The 18,980-nt window shown below is 56.6% G+C and overlaps 1 protein-coding gene across 2 annotated transcripts in view; it reads left to right on the forward strand.

Moving 5' to 3' along the window:
* The window catches only part of TRPM4 (transient receptor potential cation channel subfamily M member 4), a 28,595-nt gene extending 19,043 nt beyond the window's left edge, over positions 1–9,552 (forward strand). For both annotated transcript variants that reach the window (XM_058674812.1, XM_058674815.1), the window contains 8 exons: positions 3,705–3,837; positions 4,344–4,518; positions 4,614–4,791; positions 8,264–8,460; positions 8,714–8,846; positions 9,063–9,135; positions 9,245–9,350; positions 9,502–9,552. In XM_058674812.1, coding sequence (XP_058530795.1) covers positions 3,705–3,837; positions 4,344–4,518; positions 4,614–4,791; positions 8,264–8,460; positions 8,714–8,846; positions 9,063–9,135; positions 9,245–9,350; positions 9,502–9,506 — 1,000 coding nt within the window. In that variant the 3' untranslated portion in view covers positions 9,507–9,552. The remainder of the gene's footprint in view (positions 1–3,704; positions 3,838–4,343; positions 4,519–4,613; positions 4,792–8,263; positions 8,461–8,713; positions 8,847–9,062; positions 9,136–9,244; positions 9,351–9,501) is intronic.
* Positions 9,553–18,980: the final 9,428 nt, after the last annotated feature.

Here is an 18,980-nt window from a genome sequence, read left to right on the forward strand (position 1 = left end):
TGTGTGTGTGTGACTGCTCTCTGTGTGTGTGACTGCTCTGTGTGTGTGTGTGTGTGACTGCTCTCTGTGTGTGTGACTGCTCTGTGTGTGTGTGACTGCCCTGTGTGTGTGTGTGTGACTGCTCTGTGTGTGTGTGACTGCCCTGTGTGTGTGTGTGTGTGACTGCCCTGTGTGTGTGTGTGTGACTGCTCTGTGTGTGTGTGATTGCTCTGTGTGTGTGACTGCCCTGTGTGTGTGTGTGTGTGTGTGTGTGTGACTGCCCTGTGTGTGTGTGTGACTGTTCTGTGTGTGTGTGTGTGACTGCCCTTTGTGTGTGTGTGACTGCCCTGTGTGTGTGTGTGACTGCCCTGTGTGTGTGTGTGACTGCTCTGTGTGTGTGTGACTGCCCTGTGTGTGTGTGTGTGTGACTGCCCTGTGTGTGTGTGTGTGACTGCCCTGTGTGTGTGTGTGTGTGTGTGTGTGTGTGTGAAATGCCCTGCTTCTTGAACCCGCCAGCTACCGTGTAAGCTCGTCTGCCTGCAGGCCCGTCCCACAGGTGAGAAAGGATGCTAGTAGAAACCAAGTGTGCTTTTCCTTCTTTTCATTTTTAAAAGATTTATTTACTTTTATTGGAAAGGCAGATTTATAGAGAGAAGGAGCGACAGAGAGAAAGATCTTGTGTCCGCTGGTTTACTCCCCAAATGGTTGCAATAGTCAAAGCTGAGCCATTCCGAAGCCAGGAGTCAGGAGCCTCTTCCGGGTCTCCCATGCAGGTGCAGGGTCCCAAGGCTCTGGGTAGTCTTCAACTGCTTTCCCAGGCCACAAACAGGGAGCCGGATGGGAAGTGGAGCAGCTGGGACATGAACTGGTGCCCATATGGGATGCCTGTGCTTGAAGGTGGAGGGTTATCCAGTGGACCCATCATGCTGGCCCAACATTCTTGCTATGTTAGCATATACCTTCTTTGAAAATATCACAAGGAGGTGGGGATTTAGCTTGGCCTGAAGACACCAGTTAAGACACTGGATTTTACTATCAAAGTGCCTGGGCTGATGTCTGGCTCTGGGTCCCATTCCTGCTAGTGCTCCGGGTCCCGCTCTGGGTCCTGCTCCAGGTCCCACCCTGGGTCCCACTCCTGGTATTGTTCAGGGTCCCTCTCCGGTCCCTGCCTTCAGCTTCCCACCGGTGCAGACTTTGAGGCGCACTGTTTGAGCTCCTGCCACCCTCGGGGGAGAAGTGAGTCAAGGTCCCCGTTCCCGGCTTCAGTTGGCCAAGCCACAGCCATCGCGAGTGTCTGTGGAGTGAGTGGTTATGAGAATGGCCGGTGCGCTCTTGCTGTGTCTCTCACATACTGTTTCAGTCCCCTGGATTCCAGAGCTACCACGGGCAGCAATGAGGTGAATTAGGTTTTCCCTTGGCAGGCTTCAAAGAAAGAAGTCGTTCTTTTCGTAAGTAAGACAAAACTTCAGAGATAGAAACCCACTTGGGACAGGCCGGCGTCGTGGTGCTTCGGGTTAAGCTACAGTGTTGGCACCAGCATCTCCTACTGGAGTCCTGGCTGTCCCTTTTCTGCCTCGCGCTTTGCTCCTGCACCTGGCAAGGCAGCGATTGGTGGCCCACAGGAAGTCCAGGGCAGGCGTCTGGGTTCCTGACATCAGCTTAGCTCGGCCCTGGCTGCCGTGGGCCCGCTCCTGGGAAGTGAATCAACCAGAGGCTGCAAGATCTCCCTGTGTCCTTTCCTGTCTGTTACTCTGCCTTTTCAGATATTTATTTATCGAAAGGCAGGGCTACAGAGAGAGTGGGAGAGAGACACAGCACCTTCCATCTGCAGCGCCTCTCCTCAAATGGCTGCAGTGGCTGGGCTGCGCCAGGCTGAAGGCAGGAGTCGGGACCTTCATCCAGGTCTCTCACATGGACGCAGGGGTCGCCCAGACACTTGGCCCAACTTCCAATGCTTTTCGCAGGCCATATGGGTGGAAAGTAAAGTAGCCAGGACACGAACTGGCACCCGTATGGGATGCTGAGACTTCAGGCAGAGGTTTAACCTCTACGCTGTGGTGCTGGTCTCATGAACTAATCTTAAATGGAAAAAAAGTTCTCCACCAAGACAACGGTAGTTCCAACCATTTGGGCTGCTCTGGTTTGAACCTAATGCCCGTGAGGTTTCTTTCTTTTCTTTCTCTCTTTTTTTCCCTCTCCTGAGTCTTAGCTGTGGTCACAGCCTGGTGCCGGTTGTTCTGCAGTTTCCCAGGTGGCCAGTTCAACACGCCACCAGCAGCAATGTGGCGTGAACTCCAGTACTTCCCAATCTCCCCTGTGTTCCTTGCTGTGCTTGGCATACCATTGGCTTCTGAGTCAAAAGGGCTAAGGCCCTGTGTGTCACCATGCTGCGGGCAGGCCAGCGCACCGCGGGCACTTGGTCAGGAAGACGCATGGCCTGGTTGGGCACTGTCCCCATAGGCTCCAGGACGAAGTAGATAGGCCATGCTTTGTTTTGCTAGTTCCGGAACATGGAGACTCCTCCCGTTTGCTTTTATTATGCCAAAGTTATAAACGTTACACCTCCAGTGTGAACTTTGCCAGCCCAAGGGCAGGTGTGTTTATTATCATGAAGCAATCGCAGTTCTTGGCAGGGTAGCTGACTGGCGGAGCACGAGAGCGCCCCCTGGAGGCCATGTCCGTCTGTTCCTGAAGGTTAAACTCATGCAGCCCATCTCACACTGTGGCCGCTGTGCTGGGGAAGGGTGTCCGTCCACCCCACCTTGTGTCCATGTCTGCACCCCTGACTGCTAAAAGAGGGTGGGCTTTTTATAAGTTCAGTGGCCACACACAATTGTATCACTTGTCTTGCCTAGAATCGGATCTTGGCCTGTGCTTTTGGCAGGGATGCTGAGCGAGCGACGTCCGTCCATCAATCATAAAGACATTACGTTTTCATGCACAGAAATTCGACATTTCAAAGCGGTCACAGCAGCCATCTTTTCCTTACTGTTGTTTTCACATCTTTTACATATATATTTATTTTATCTTCAGATCTTCACATCTTTTTAATATATATATATTATTTTCAGATCTTGTGGATAAAACATCTGATTTCTGAGTCACAAGCTCATAAGGAAATCCTTCCATATTTCCATCTAGAAGGTTTCCACATTTTGCCTTTCATGCGAGGTTTTCAGTTTATCCAAAGTCAGAGTACAGGATGTGAGAAGGGAAGATTCCTAGGTTGTCTGTAGGGGTCTGTTGTCCCTTGGGGTGTGCCCTGGGAGCTGGGTGTCCTAGTGTCTTATCTGATTTCCCATCTGCTCGCTCATCATGTGCTTATCAGTTTGCAGGAACTCTGCATGTTTTGCTTTGGGGTGTGTTGGACAACATTCCTGCAGTTTCCCCCACTTCATTCCTGTGTGTGACAGGATCTTCCACACACGCCGGTTTGCTCCCCAAATGGCCACAGCAGCTAGGACTGGCCCAGGCGGAAGCCAGGAGCCAGGAGCAGCATCCTGGAACTCAGCCGTGGGCTGTAATATGGGGTCCTGGGGTCCCAAGGCAGCAGCTGGACCTGCTGCCCTCGCCTGCACTCTGCAGGGTCGTCAGGCCTCAGGGCTGATGGAGCCGTCTGCTCAGGCCTGGGTAAACGGGAGGGAAACCGGGTGACCCTGAATGCCTGGCCCTGTGCCCCACTTCCAGGGCCCTGGGTGACCCCTGACGTCTCCCCCACGCTCCAGGCTGACCTCGAGCCTCTATGACCTGGGCCGCACGGTCCTGTGCCTGGACTTCATGGTCTTCACGCTGCGGCTGCTGCACATCTTCACCGTCAACAAGCAGCTGGGGCCCAAGATCGTCATCGTGAACAAGATGGTGAGGTTGCTGGGGGGGCGGGGCCTAGCGGGGCTGGCTTGAGAGGGGCGTGGCTGTGCGGGGGCGTGGCTGGCGCTGGGAGTGGAGCGTGGTTCTGTGGGAGTGGGGCGTGGCCTTGGCGGCCTGAGTACTGGGAGGGTGGAGTGCAGATCTAGTTTTGGAATACACCCCCACTCCCCCTTTTGTTTTGTTTTGTTTTGTTGAAGCAGGGGCGGGGCTTCTGACGAAAGGGGTGAGGTTGAAGAGGGTGGGGCCTGGGAGACAGGGGCGGGGCTTCTGAGGAAGGGGCGGGACAGGGAAGGTAGTATTGAGCTTGGGGCGGGGCCTGGCGCCTGATGCTGGAGGGGGCCTTTGGGACATGGCTTCTGCGGAAGGGGCGGGGCCCGAGGCGGGGTGTGGCCTCTGTGGAAAGGGGCGGGGCCCGAGGCGGGTGTGGCTTCTGTGGAAAGGGGTGGGGCCCGAGGCAGGGCGGGACCAGGCTCAGCTTCACCCTCCTCTTCCTGCAGATGAAGGACGTGTTCTTCTTTCTCTTCTTCCTGTGTGTGTGGCTGGTTGCCTACGGGGTGGCCACGGAGGGGCTGCTGAGGCCCCAGGACCGCGAGCTCCCCAACATCCTGCGCCGTGTCTTCTACCGGCCCTACCTGCAGATCTTCGGGCAGATTCCGCAGGAGGACATGGATGGTAGTGTCCCCGTCTCATCTCCCCGAGGGTCTCCCTCCGTGCCCCCTGCCCAGGCCCCTGTCCCTCCGGCCCCACGCCTGCATCTCCCCTGGCAGTGATCTTCATGGAGCATGCCAACTGCTCGTCGGAGCAGGGCTTCTGGGCCTTCCCGCCGCGCCCGCAGGCCGGCCCCTGCGTCTCGGTCTACGCCAACTGGCTGGTGGTGCTGCTTCTCGTGGTCTTCCTGCTCGTGGCCAACATCCTGCTGCTCAACCTGCTCATCGCCATGTTCAGGTGGGCCGCTTCGCCAGGCCTCCGCGCTGCCTGACCGCTGCGTGTCTCTCCGAGCTGGCCCTGGCGTGTCCAGGCGGGCCAGACCTCCTGGGCTCCCCCTGCCCAGGGTAAGGGTAAGGGTTAGAGCCCAGACCTCCTGGGCTCCCCTGTCCATTGCCCAGCCCCGCCTTGTCCAGGTCCCCTCCCCGTGGCAGCGTGTGACTTCGTTCCCGTTCTGTGCCCCACCTAGGCCGCGTTTTGTTTACCACCCAGCTATCGATGGCCCACCTCTGGTGCCTGAGAATGGGGTGGGGTTAACCCCCAAACACAAATAGCTGCTTGGGTTCCTGGTTTTGTTTCTTTCGGGTGTGGGGGGGGTCATCCAAAAAACCTCATGTACATTGCAGATTATGAAAAAAAAAAGCATGGATTTCAAAATATTTTTGTACCAAAATAATGTTTCTTAAAAAAAGTTTTTTTTGAAAGGTAGCATGGTGGAGGAGCAACAGGGAGAGCTTCTGTCCACTGATTCATTATCCAAATGGCTGCTAGCCAGATGGAAGATCTTCCTGTCTCTCCTTCTCTCTATAAAACTTCCAACAAAAATGAAGACTTTTTAAAAATGAACATATTGTCAAATCTAAGCTTGTGAAGATCTAGTTGTATGGAAATTATTTCTGCAAGTTTGTGGAAAATGAAATTTAAAAGTTTATTTTGGTGTAGAGCTTTTTGAAATCCATACAGATTTTTTCATAAATTTGAAGGTTATTTTTTGTAAGAATTTTTATAGTTTTAAGCTTTCATGCTCCGCCTTTTGGTCCAGTTTGAGTGATTTGTGCGTGGTGGGAAGGGTCCAGTCTGAGTTAGTTTGTGTTGGTTTGTGAGTGGTGTGTGTAGTATTAGGGAAGGATCTAGTTTGAGTTGGTTTGTGTGTGGTGTGTGTGGTGTGAGGGAGGGGTCCAGTCTGAGTTGGTTTGTGTGTGGTGTGAGGAAGGGGTCCAGTCTGAGTTGGTTTGTGTGTGGTGTGAGGGAGGGGTCCAGTCTGAGTTGGTTTGTGTGTGGTGTGTGTGGTGTGAGGAAGGGGTCCAGTCTGAGTTGGTTTGTGTGCGGTGTGTGTGGTGTGAGGGAGGGGTCCAGTCTGAGTTGATTTGTGTGTGGTGTGAGGAAGGGGTCCAGTCTGAGTTGGTTTGTGTGTGGTATGTGTGGTGTGAGGGAGGGGTCCAGTCTGAGTTGGTTTGTGTGTGGTGTGTGTGGTGTGAGGGAGGGGTCCAGTCTGAGTTGGTTTGTGTGTGGTGTGAGGAAGGGGTCCAGTCTGAGTTGGTTTGTGTGTGGTGTGTGTGGTGTGAGGAGGGGTCCAGTCTGAGTTGATTTGTGTGTGGTGTGAGGAAGGGGTCCAGTCTGAGTTGATTTGTGTGTGGTGTGAGGAAGGGGTCCAGTCTGAGTTGGTTTGTGTGTGGTGTGTGTGGTGTGAGGAGGGGTCCAGTCTGAGTTGGTTTGTGTGCGGTGTGTGTGGTGTGAGGGAGGGGTTCGGTCTCCTCTGGGGGTGTGGAAGTCCATCCATTCCAGGTCTGTGTGGTGAAAGTGCTGTTCTTTTCCTGTGGCTCCATGTCTCAGTGAAACAGCTGCTGACACTTCCTGAGGCTGTTATAGCTAAGCAGCAGGCTTCAAATAGCAGAATTGATTTGCTCTTGGTTCTAGAAGCTACAAATAGAATGTCCACAGGCCAGCAGAGCGATGTGGATTCTTTGAGAGAATTCACTCCAGGCCTCTCTCCCAGCCGCTTTAAGGCCCTGGGATTGTTTGGGGTCTATATGCACCAATGTCTGCTCATTCATCCTCCCTATGGTTCTCTCTCTCAAGATTTATTTATTTATTAATAGAAAGGCAGATTTACAGAGAGAAGGAGAGACAGAAAGATCCTCCATCCATTGGTTCACTCTCCAAGTGTCAACAACAGCAAGAGCTGAGCTGATCCAAAGCCAGGAGCCTCTTCTGGGTCTCCCATGTGGATGCAGGGTCCCAAGGCTTTGGGCCGTCCTCCACTGCTTTCCCAGGCCACAGGCAGGGAGCTGGATGGGAAATGCAGCTACCAGGACATGAACTGGTGCCCAGATGGGCTTCTGTCCCTTGCAAGGGGAGGATTAGCCAACGGAACCATTATGCCAGGCAGGTTCTTGTGCAGTGTTGAAAATTTTGTTGAAAGTAAGGAGGCTTGTCTTATTCCTGATCTTAGGGGTGAAAATTTCAGTATTTCTGCACTGAGAATGATATCAGCTCTGGGTTTTCACAAGCCTCCTCTACCATGTTAAAGAGTTTCCTTCTATTCCTAGGTTTAGGAATTTCAAATTTTTGTCCTTAAGATCCTGATGTAGGGTTTTCCAAACGCCTTCTATCTATCAGTTGAGACGGTCCTGTGGTTCTCCTGCTGTGCCCCAGTGGGGGGACTGACTTCTTCTCCTTTGTTTTTAATAGAGTTTTTTTTTTTTTAATGCATGCAAGACAAGGACTGTAGCCACTAAGCCTCTCTCTCCTTTTACAATAAATAAAATAGGACTGTTGTGGCTACCTGGGGAGTGAACCAGTGGATGGAGGATCTTCCTCTCTGTCTCTCCTCCTCTGTATATCTGACTTTCCAATAAATAAATAAATAAATAAATAAATAAATAAATAAATAAATAAATAAATAAATCTTCAAAAGACAAACAAACAAACAAAACCCCCCAAAACAAAAACCTGGTCAGCCAGTTCTGGCCAGCCTAAAGCCAGGAGCCGCTCCTCTAATCTTTTTCCTTCTGATAATCTCCTGAGATCTATTTCCTTGGCGTGTCAGTTTAGGTAATTTGTGTTTCTAGCCATTTGCTTTAATATCACCAGTAGGATTTTCTTAGAGTCCTTTTAATTTCCGTTAGGTTGGTAGTATTGCCTCCACTCTGTTCTCTGTGTCCACACTGATTTTTGAACCAGAATTCAATTCTGACACCAACCTCTACCTTAAGGTCTGACACAATCTCTAAATCAATCTCTGACATATGACCCTTGGCCCTGCCAAGCTGATTAAAAAAAAATTATTTATTTTTCTGGAAAGTCAGATTTACACAGGAGACACGGAGAACGATCTTACATCCGCTGGTTCACTCCCCAAGTGGCCACAGTGACCAAAGCTGAACCAGTCCGAAGCCCGGAGCCCGGAGCCTCTTCCGGGTCTCCCACGCAGCTGCAGGGTCCCAAAACTTTGTCCTCGACTGTTTTCCCAGGCCACAGGCAGGAAGCTGGGTGGGAAGTGGAGCAGCTGGGATTAGAACCGGTGCCATATGGGATTCCAGCACGTGCAAGGCGAGGATTTTAGGCACTAGGCTACCATGCTGGCCCCCAAACTGATTTCTAATCCCGTGCTGCCATCTGCCTCGGGTTCCTAAACTGCGCCTGGTGAGCTTGACCCCTTTGCCCTTGACCTCTGGCCTTGACCTCTGGCCTTGACCTCTGGCCTCTGCAGCCACACCTTCGGCAAAGTGCAAGGCAATAGCGACCTTTACTGGAAGGCACAGCGCTACAGCCTCATCCGGGAATTCCACTCGCGGCCGGCGCTGGCCCCGCCCCTCATCATCATCTCCCACGTGCGCCTCCTCCTCAGAAGACTGCGCAAGCGCCACAGGGCCACCTCCACGCCCATGGCGGTCGCAGAGCATTTCCGTAAGAACTGGGGTGTCCAGGGGGCGGGACCGGGCGGGCTTCTCGTGGGCGTGGCCTGCGGGAGGGGCGGGGCCGGACGTGCCTCCCGTAGGGCGTGGCCTGGTGAAGGCGGTGGCTGGGGAGGGGCGGGTCATGGGCGGGCCTCTCGTGGGGGCATGGCGTGGTGAGGGCGGTGGCTGGGGAGGGGCGGGCCTCTCGTGGGCGGGGCCTGGTGGGGCGGGGCCGCACCCGGACTTCCGGTCCCACCCCACAGGGATCCACATGTCCAAGGAGGCTGAGCGGAGGCTGCTGACGTGGGAGTCGGTGCACAAGGAGAGCTTCCTGCTTGCGCGTGCGCGGGACAAGCGGGACAGCGACTCGGAGCGTCTGAAGCGCACATCGCAGAAGTGAGGCGAGGGGCGGGGCCTCTGATAGGGCGGGGCTTGTGGGTCTTGGGGCGGAGTCCCGGCGTGGGCGGGGCCTTCAGAGGTTCGGGGCGGGGCTTCCAACGTGCTCTGGTCCAGGGCAAGGCTCCCAGCGTGAGGCGGGGCTTCCAGCATGGGCGGGGCTTCCAGTGCTGGGGGCGGGGCTTCTGGCCGCTGACCTGAGCCCTCACCTCGCAGGGTGGACACGGCGTTGAAGAAGCTGGGTCAGATCCGCGAGTACGAGAAACGCCTGAAAGGCCTGGAGCGAGAGGTGAGGCCTTGTTGCCGGGTCCGAGCTGGACCCGGGTCCGGGCTGGGGTCAGGGCCGGATGGCGTGCAGGGGCGTCCACCCCAGCCGCTGACCTCACTGTGCTCCACAGGTGCGGCACTGCAGCCACATGCTGGGCTGGGTGGCCGAGGCGCTGAGCCGCTCGGCGCTGCTGCCCCCCGGGGGGCCGCCGCCCCCGTCCCCGCCGGCACCCTCAGGTCAGTGTAGCTGCACCCCTGGGTGCTGGCTGGGCTGACTCCTGTCCCGCGCTGGCCTCTGGTGACCGTGGGTGGCGCCTGCCGCCCTCCCTGCCTCACCTGGCACCCCGGTACTCCTGCTCCACCTGCATCCCTTCTCTCTTCCTCCTAGACTGAACCTGCTCGCCCGGCGAGGAGGAGCCCTACTGACCCTCCTCGACCTCCACACCTGGTGGCCTTTACCTTTGAGCTGGGCCTGTGCCCACGGACCACACCTGGGCCCTCCCTGTAGGGCTGGCCCCGGGGCTGTCAGTTACCCCACCGGAGCAGGCCCGGCTCCTCCAGGACCCAGCCGCCCCCTGGGAGGATCAGCTCTGGAGACCCCTGCCTCTGTCTCCCCAAAGCCCCCACTTCTGCGGGGAGGGCGGGGAGGGGGTCTTGGAGGAATACCGGGACCACAGATGCCATCCTCATCTTCCCACACTGGGGAAATAAAGCCGTTTGAGGTGAGTGGGGTCTGAATGTCTAGTACTTGAAAAGCTGGTATGTGTGTGGGGTGCGTAGAACCTTCTGGAATGTAAGCTGCAGCTGGGGCCCTTGGTAGATCTGCTGCTTTTCAAATGTCAGGTTGGCTGGGTTGAGACTCGGCGCCTCTTGTCCTCACTGGGGTGGGAGCAGGGCCCATGTGTGTCCCCCACTGCTCTCTGTGGGGCCCCGTTCCCCAGAGTGGGGCTGGGTGGGCATGAGGGGGTGCAGATGAGTAAATGCGTATGTATTTAAAAAGTCTTAATTAGTGGAAAATTACAGGCCATGTGAGCCGCTGAGGAAAATAACGCGTGATTAGAGGCACAGCCTAACTAAATAACCCTCAGCAAGCAAAACTGCTAATGACAGGCTAAGCCAGGAGTTATTAGTGAGATTGTCAGAAAAGCCCCCAACAAGCGCGCTCCTCTCAAAAACAAACCCCCAACAGCCCTCGTGCCAGCTGGAGGCATTCCAGCGGCTGCCACTCCTGGGCACGGGGCCTGCAGGGCTCGCCAAGTGCGCGCCAAGTGCGCCAGAGACACTGGCTGCTGGGGAGGGCGGAGTGCGCCCTGCTGGCCGGGAGTGGGTGCTGTGTTGGCAGCACATGCTGGTGAGACGCACAGACAGACGTGGCTGACACCTGGGTAGGCCTGGGCCCGGCCTGACTTGATGTGTGCCGACACCCCTTGCCAACCCCGCGGCAGCCGAGGAAGTTGGGGCACAGGTGGGGGCTGGGCCAGGGGCACGGGGAGCAAGTGGCCGAGTTGGAGTGGACAGAGTGTGGGCAGCCCAGGTTCAGAGCCCAGCAGGGCGCCGCCAGCCAGTGCTCAGCTGTGGTAGGTTCTACGAGGGATGTCTGGGTCTCCGCTCCCAGGTGTGGGGTCCCGCAGGCCACGTGTGGGGGCTGCTGGGAGGAGTCGGGTGGGGAGACAGCTGGGCTGTGACCCATTGGCTTCCTGGTTTCTTGGCCTGGTTTGTCGGACTCGTGGCACCCCTGCACCCCGTCCATCTCAGGGTGCCACGCCCCTGGAGAGGCAGCTCTGCTTTCTGTTCTGGGGTCTCATGTTAACTTTCGGGGCTCATTCAAGCTCTATGAGAATAATGTCCAATTCCCAGCTTCCCAATAGCTGGGGTGAGTATGTTTGGGGGAGGGGGTACCCTGGGTCTGACCTGGGAGCCGGCAGGGACAGGAAAGGCCCGTGGTGGACAGAGGGTGACCTTGGCCACAGCCACAGCTCATGTTCTGCCTTCTGGCTGGGCCTGCTGTCCACCCACAAGCCGACTGTGTCCAGGAGCCTCCTAGGGACCCTAAGATGCCCTGGCTGTGAAGGAACAGTCCCCAGGGGTTACCTGTGGGAGGGGAAGGTGACACATGACATGTCGTATGGGCACTGGGCCATCCCGGAGCGAGTCTGCTGGATCTAAGCATGCATCCTGTGTGGTCCTGGAGCTGGCGATGGTCTAGGTTCCTGTTAAACGTGGACATCTCCCTCTGCCTCCCACGGGTAAGAGGAAAGTTCTAGAAACTCCCCTTGGCTGCAGGAATGACTGTCGTGGTCGTATCTTCCTTTATCCCACTGTGGGGCTTCCACAGCAAGTGGGGATCCAGGGTAGGGGCTGCCAGTTGCCCAAAACTGGATCAGCTGGTGGGCCTGGCTATGGCAGTGCCTGGATTGGAAGTGGCCAGCACAGTCCCTGGCAGTCGTATTCAGCTACAGAGCTGGCAAGTGTGCCCTCTCCCCCTACCAGTCAGGACTTCCCCAATCCATTTATCTGAAAGGGTCAACCACTTGCCACGGCTGGCTCGCTGGGGTTCACGCCAGCCATCCTGTTGTCGTATGAATGTACTCTGTGGCACCCTGGTCATTTTGACATCCTCGGGCCCCTGACGTCTTGGAGATGGGCAGCCGGGCAGGTGGGCCGGACTTGGCCTTTTGTTAGGGAGATGGAAGTCGACAGTGGAGGTGACCCCATGAGGAAGGCCTCGGGGGCCTGGCCCCTCAGTGTCCAGCAGGAGTCCCGAGGCTGGGACCAGTTCAGACACAAGTTGCTGTGTGTGTGTGTCTGTGTGTGTGCACTCCACAGCATGTCCCACATTTGAGTTTTGCCCGTGCAACCCCCACCCGTCTCGGAAGGAACTCATGAGTGGGCCAGCTTCAAATCTGACCTGCTGGGAAGATTTTGTTCCTGCTGTGGGTGGCTGGGCGGATGGCGCCTGCTGCAGACAGGGGCGTGGCGAAGGCAGGGGGCTGTCACCACCCCTCCCCACTCTGTAGTCCCATGGCACGAGGCAGCAGGAGGTGGGCTCTGCATGTGTGAGTGGATTAACACTTCCTCCAGTGGGGGGTGAGGACTGATGGAAAAGCCAGTTTGGGGGAAGGGGTTGGTGTTGATGGCATGGTGGGCCAAGCCGCTGCCCACAGCACTGCTGTCTCACACCTGAGCTCTGAGTCCTGGCTGCTGCTCCTCTGACCCAGCTCCTTGCTGGCATGCCTGGGGAGACACGGAGGAGGCCCCATGTGCTCCAGTCCACGGAAGACCTGGCTGTGGGTCCAGGCTCCTGACTGTGGCCCGGTCTGGCCCAGCTGTTGTGGTCATTGAGGGAATGAACCATTTGATGGAAGATCTGTCTCCATCGCTCTGCCTGCCGGTCTGTCTGAAGCCCTGCCTGCCTGCCTGTCTGTCTGATGCCCTGCCTGCCTATCTGTCTGTCTGATGCCCTGCCTGTCTGTCTGTCTGAAGCCCTGCCTGTCTGCCTGTCTGTCTGAAGCCCTGCCTGCCTATCTGTCTGTCTGATGCCCTGCCTGTCTGTCTGTCTGATGCCCTGCCTGCCTATCTGTCTGTCTGATGCCCTGTCTGCCTGTCTGTCTGATGCCCTGCCTGCCTGTCTGCCTGTACTTGAAAGAGTCAGAGATGATCCATCTCTTTGCTGTCCCTAATGGCCACAAAGGGTGGAACTAGGCTCCTCTGAAGCCAGGAGCTCTTCCAGGTCTCCCACGCAGGTGCAGGGTCCCAAGGCTTTAGGCCGCCCTCTGCAGCTCTTTCAGAGCATTGGCAGCGAGCTGCAGCAGAGGTGGAGCAGTCGGGACTTGAACCAGTACCCATGTGGAGCCACAGATGTCAGCCCCCCATCACTCTGCCTTTCAAGTATAATCATTTTTTTAAAAGTGATTCATAGGGCCCGGCGGCGTGGCCTAGCAGCTAAAGTCCTCGCCTTGAAAGCCCCGGGATCCCATATGGGCGCCGGTTCTAATCCCGGCAGCTCCACTTCCCATCCAGCTCCTGACTGTGGCCTGGGAAAGCAGTTGAGGACGGCCCAAAGCCTTGGGACCCTGCACCCGCGTGGGAGACCCGGAAGAGGTTCCAGGTTCCCGGCTTCGGATCGGCGCGCACCGGCCCGTTGCGGCTCACTTGGGGAGTGAATCATCGGACGGAAGATCTTCCTCTCTGTCTCTCCTCCTCTCTGTATATCTGGCTGTAATAAAAATAAATCTTTAAAAAAAAAAAAGTGATTCTCATATAAAGTGAAGAAATTTCACATTTTTTTAAAAGACTTATTCATTTTATTACAGCCAGATACACAGATATACTGCTTTCCCAGGCCACAAGCAGGGAGCTGGATGGGAAGTGGAGCTGCCGGGATTAGAACCGGCACCCATATGGGATCCCGGGGCTTTCAAGGCAAGGACTTTAGCCGCTAGGCCACACCGCCGGGCCCAAATTTCACATATTTTAAAAAATATTTACTTTTATTGGAAAGATTTACAGAGAGGAGAAAGATTGGTTCACTCCCCAAGTGTCAACAACAGCAAGAGCCGAGCTGATCCAAAGCCAGGAGCCATGAGCCTCTTCCGGGTCTCCCATGTGGGTGCAGGGTCCCAAGGCTTTGGGCCGTCCTCCACTGCTTTCCCAGGCCACAAGCAGGGACCCGGATGGGAAATGGGGCTGCTGGAATTGGAACCTGCGCCCATATGGAACCCCAGTGTGTGCAAGATGAGAAAAAAATTTCACATGTTTCACAATACAGCTTTAGGAGTATGGTGATATGTCTACCCCCTCCTGCCCACATCCTCCCTCCTTTTTTCCTGAAGTTTCCCTGTGACGTGCTTTCAGCTCACTACTCAAGCACAGGCTTGGCACTCGGCTAGGTAAAGAATTTGAACAACTGGGCCCCAGTGCAGTAGCCTAATGGCTAAAGTCCTCATCTTGCATGCGCTGGGATCTCATGGGCGCTGGTTCTAATCCCAGCAGCTCTGCTTCCCACCCAGCTCCCTGTTTGTGGCCTGGGAAAGCAGTCAAGGACAGCCCAAAGCCTTGGGACCTTGCATCCGCGTGGGAGACCCAGAAGAGACTCCTGGCTCCTGGCTCCTGATTGGCTCGGCTCTGGGTCATTGCGGCTGCTTGGGGAGTGAACCAGCAGGTGGCCCTTCTCTCATATCTACCTTTAAATAAAAATGAATGAATCTTTTAAAAAAGAATTAAACAACTGGGAGGCAGAGAAAAGGAAAAAAATTGTTTCTTGAGAGTATGCACACACATACACACATATAGTATGTATACACACTTAGCTGTCCCAGTGTCTACCCACGGTGCACGACAGGGCTTTGTTTTTGCTGTGTGAGTTAGTCACCACAGATCAGAACGACACATGATACTTTGCTTTCTTGAGACTGGCTTATTTCACTAAGCATAACGGTTTCTGGTTGCATCCATTTTGTTGTCAGACTCCCCCTTTTATGGCTGTCTAGCGTCCCACGGTGCGTCCAGGCGGCTGGCGGCGGACCCCTCGGTTGATTCTGCAGCTCGGCTGTTGTAAACTCAGCTGCAGCGACTTTCACTGGCTGAATTTGTTTCCTTTGGGTAATCTCCCAGGAGAGGGATGGCTGGGTGCTGGCAGCTCCCACCTGGGCGAGGGTGGGCAGGGGTGGGCCCAGCCGCGAGGCCTGAGCGCCTTGGCCTTGCTGGTGTGGACGGGCCCTGCCACCAGGCCAGGCCATTCAACAGCCGGGTGCGACCTGGCCCTGGAGCTCCACGGGTCCCTGGTGCCCAGCAGAGGACTGGCCCAGCGTGGGCACCGTCCGCGAGTGACCCAGGTCCTGCCTCAGAGGTGGCAGAAACCCTGCAGATGGCAACGTGGGGCGTGCCTGCTGCAGCGGCCTGCGTGAAGCGCCAACAAGCCTGGCCCCAGCATCCCCCACCCAGGCACCAGCACCCCTGCCTGCCCTCCATCCCCCCGCCCACCACAAGACCTTCCCCTCCCCCTGGCCTTTTCTAGAATAGTCCCCTGACCCAGGAATGCAAAGACAGCCCGTCACGGGGGACGGGGACGCCTGCCCAGGCCACGGCCCAGGTGTGCGCTCCGCCTGTGTGCCCCCCACTTCCGTGAACCCATTTTGTGCCTGCAGCGCACAACCCTGGGGACGAGTATCCTGTCCCCCGCACCTCGAGGACCGACGTCACAGGAGAGCTCTGCCCAGCCTGGGGCTGGGTGCTGCAACTAGCTCCCAGGGGGCATGGGGGTGGGCAGAAAGTCCAGTGAGTGACCCCAGGTTCAGGGGTCAGGAGTGGGCTGCCCAGCTCAGCTGCAGTAGTCCGAGGCCTCCAGGGAGCTGTGGGGGCCACCCCCTGGGGCCTAGGGAGCCCCCAGCCATGCCCCCAGCCAGCATGGTGTGTGTGTTGGGGGGCAGGCAGTCTACATTACAATATGTATGTCATGAAGCCCCCCACATCCCCCCACGCCCCCCTGCAGGCAGGTCACCTGAAAGTTAGGACTGTTTGTATTTTTTTAATTCAAAAATCAACTTTTATTTTTGCTGTGTGAGGGCTGAGTGTGTGGCGGGCAGTTAGGCAGTAGAGCAGGCTGTGTGCCCCCGTGTACCACCGACCAGGGGGGCGAGGGCCGAGGAATGGAGGAAAGTGGATGAGACCACGCTTCTGATTTGTTCTGAGTCCAACCGTGTTTTTTTTTTTTTTTAAAGATTTATTCATTTTATTACAGCCAGATATACACAGAGGAGGAGAGAGAGAGAGGAAGATCTTCCGTCCGATGATTCACTCCCCAAGTGAGCCGCAACGGGCCGGTGCGCGCCAATCCGAAGCCGGGAACCTGGAACCTCTTCCAGGTCTCCCACGTGGGTGCAGGGTCCCAATGCATTGGGCCATCCTCGACTGCTTTCCCAGGCCACAAGCAGGGAGCTGGATGGGAAGTGGAGCTGCCGGGATCAGAACCGGCGCCCATATGGGATCCTGGGGCTTTCAAGGCGAGGACTTTAGCCACTAGGCCACGCCGCCGGGCCCAATAAATCTTTTTTTTTTTTTTGAGGGGGGTCTCCAAAAAAACCTTCTGAGGTGACCCCAGACCTGACTCCTGTGTGTGCCAGCTAATGTGGGGTTCAGCTCAGTCCATTACCCACATCAACCCACACACACTTGTGGTACAGTTGCCTGGTCGGTTCTGTTCCCAGCCCCATCTCATACACAAACCAATGGATGCTACAGCCCAGCCTAAACCTGCCCACCACACACTCAGCTGGTCCAGTCCGTCCCACATCCCACTCAGCTCTCATACTTGGCAATGGGCATTGGAGCCTAGCTCAACCCAACTGATTCCACTGTCCAACTCACACTCATGCCGGCAGGTGCCCTGCCTGTCCAGCCAGACCCACCCCCAACCCTGTGCTCATGCTCACAGTGGGAGTTATAGCACATCAGGAGAGGTGCCCACAGTCTCCCTACTAGGCCCACTCCCAGCCCTGGATCTTGCATTTTCCAGGTGGTCCTGTGGTCTAGCCTGACAGGACTTGCCCCCTATCCTGGCACTTGCCAGCTGATCCTGTGGCAAAGCCTGGTCAGCCTGCGCTCACCCTGGCTCTCCTCCTAACCCAGCTCACACACAGGTGCTGTAGGCCTGCCCAGCCTGCTCTGCCCCCACTCCCAGCCCTCATGCTCAGCTACAGAGCAGTGGCCCAGCAGGGAAGCCCCCGCAGCCCTCCTGCCAGGCTCAACACCTACCATGGGGGACTTGCTTGTGCCTGTGGGTGCTGCGGCCCAGGGTCTGGCATGACTCCCCTGGGCTCGGCATTCATCAGCAGGTGCTGCAGGCGAGGGCTGTCTTTATTTTGTGGGAGCAGGTCAAACAGTGAGAAAGATTTAAGATTTTGTCTTCTGGTTTCCTTGAGACCAAATGCCCGCAGTAGCTGGGGGCGGGGAGGGCCCCAGCTCGGGACACTGGCGGTGACCAGGGTCTCCCTTGTGAGGGGCTGGGGTTGACTCCTCCCTGGGTCGGTGCTGTCAGGAGCCACTACCTGGAGGCGGCAGGGTGCCCCAAGGAGTATGGGACATGGAACAGCTAGTAAGACTGCCTGCAGGGAAAGGGGTGGGGAGGGTGGTGTGGGCTCAGGAACAGGAGCCCACTGCGTGGTGGACGGCTATAGAAGGCCCAGAGGGGTGGTGTCACAGGCTGGCTGGGGACTGCACCCACCAGCCTGTGTTGAGGTGTAGTGGGCTAAACTACCACTTGTGAGGTCAGCACCTTGTATCTGAGCCCCCCTTAGAGTCCCGGCTGCTCCACATCCCATCCAGCCCCTGTGATGAGCCCGGGAAGGCAGCGGAGGACGGCCCAAAGCCTTGAGATCTTGCACCCACACAGTGGCAGAGCCGGATGGGGTTCTTGGCTCCTGACCCAGCCCTGGCCATTGTGACTATTTAAGGAGTCAACCAGCATTAGTCCAACATCCCTGGGAGGAATGACTTCCCTAAATGGCTGCGCCATCCTGGCAGAGTGAGGGTGCCTGCACCTGGAGCAGAGACAGCCCCACCGGCCCCAAGCCATACCTCACCCAGTGAGGGCCGCCTGGGCTGTGGTTGAGTGGAGACCAGCAGTGGGTCACACAGGGGTCTGGGAAGACAGCAGACCATGCATGGAAACCTAGCTGGAGCTACACTAGCACCCGCAGACCAGCAGCCAAGTTCAAACCATACCCCGTTCATCAAGAGTGGCACATGGAGTTAAACTTCCACCTGTGACACCAGAGTCCCATGTGGGCGCCGGTTCAAGTCCCGGCTGGTCCACTTCTGATCCAGCTCCCCACTTGTGTACCTGGGAAAGCAGCTGACCAAGGCGAGGCTCTGGGAGAGGGAAGGATAAGGTTCCCCTGAATCCGGTCCCAGGATGGCGAGTGAAGGCTGAGGGGCTGGAACTGCCTGCAACCTGCAAATGAGGGGATCCAGCAGCCAGGACCTCACTACCCAGCAGCTGGACTGGGGGCAGCGCACAGTATCCCCCAGCTGGTGTCCCTGCCCCTGTCGCAGGCGTGCATCGAGCAGATACACAGCTGGCCTGGGAGGCCAAGGGGTCCCCCATCGGCTCTCGGGGCATCCCTGGCATTTGCCGACCTGGAGTCCAGGAGGGAAAAAAAAAGAAATCGGTTCCACGCGGCAGCGCCACCTGCTGGACGCAGCGGCCAACGACACCCCCTTATAGAGTGCAGAGAAGGCGCGGGAAGTGGGGGGCACTTTGGAGCTTCCCGGCCTGCACCCCCATTTCTTGACGTGGGTCAACCCAGACTCAGCCAGTAAGGTGGTGATGTGGTGAGCCGTAACGGGCTGTCTGTGACTTCCTAGGCATCTGAGGTTTGCTTGGGAAAAGCCACAACTTCCTGCCCCGTGACGTGATGCCGCCACCAGCTTTGGGGGGCCGGATGTTCCTGGCGGCTTTGGGGGTGCAGGGACTCGCTTCAACGGTCCTGCTGAGGTCAGAGCTGAAAGTGGCCACTAGGGAGGAGCAGCGAGTGACCCACACCTGTGAGGACTTCTACTTCTCACCGTCCGTGGGAACAGACAGCGCCAACTTCCTCCTGGTCTGAAAGGCTTCAGGTCAGACCCTCTGGTCGCCACATGTGGCTGTACCCACAGGGCGTTTAAGTATGTCTTAGATATCTTTATTTGACATTTTGTAAGAAATAGATATGAAATTGTATTTGTATCTGAAAGGTAGAAGGAGAGACCAAGGAAGAGACCTTCCATCTGCTAGTTCACTCCCTAAATGGCCGCAACGGCCAGAGCTGAACCAGTCCAAAGCCAGGAGCCAGGAGCCTCTTCCGGGTCTCCCATGTGAGTGCAGGGTCC

This window comes from Ochotona princeps, chromosome 16 (genome assembly GCF_030435755.1).
Source record: "Ochotona princeps isolate mOchPri1 chromosome 16, mOchPri1.hap1, whole genome shotgun sequence".
NCBI classification, from domain to species: Eukaryota; Metazoa; Chordata; class Mammalia; order Lagomorpha; family Ochotonidae; genus Ochotona; species Ochotona princeps.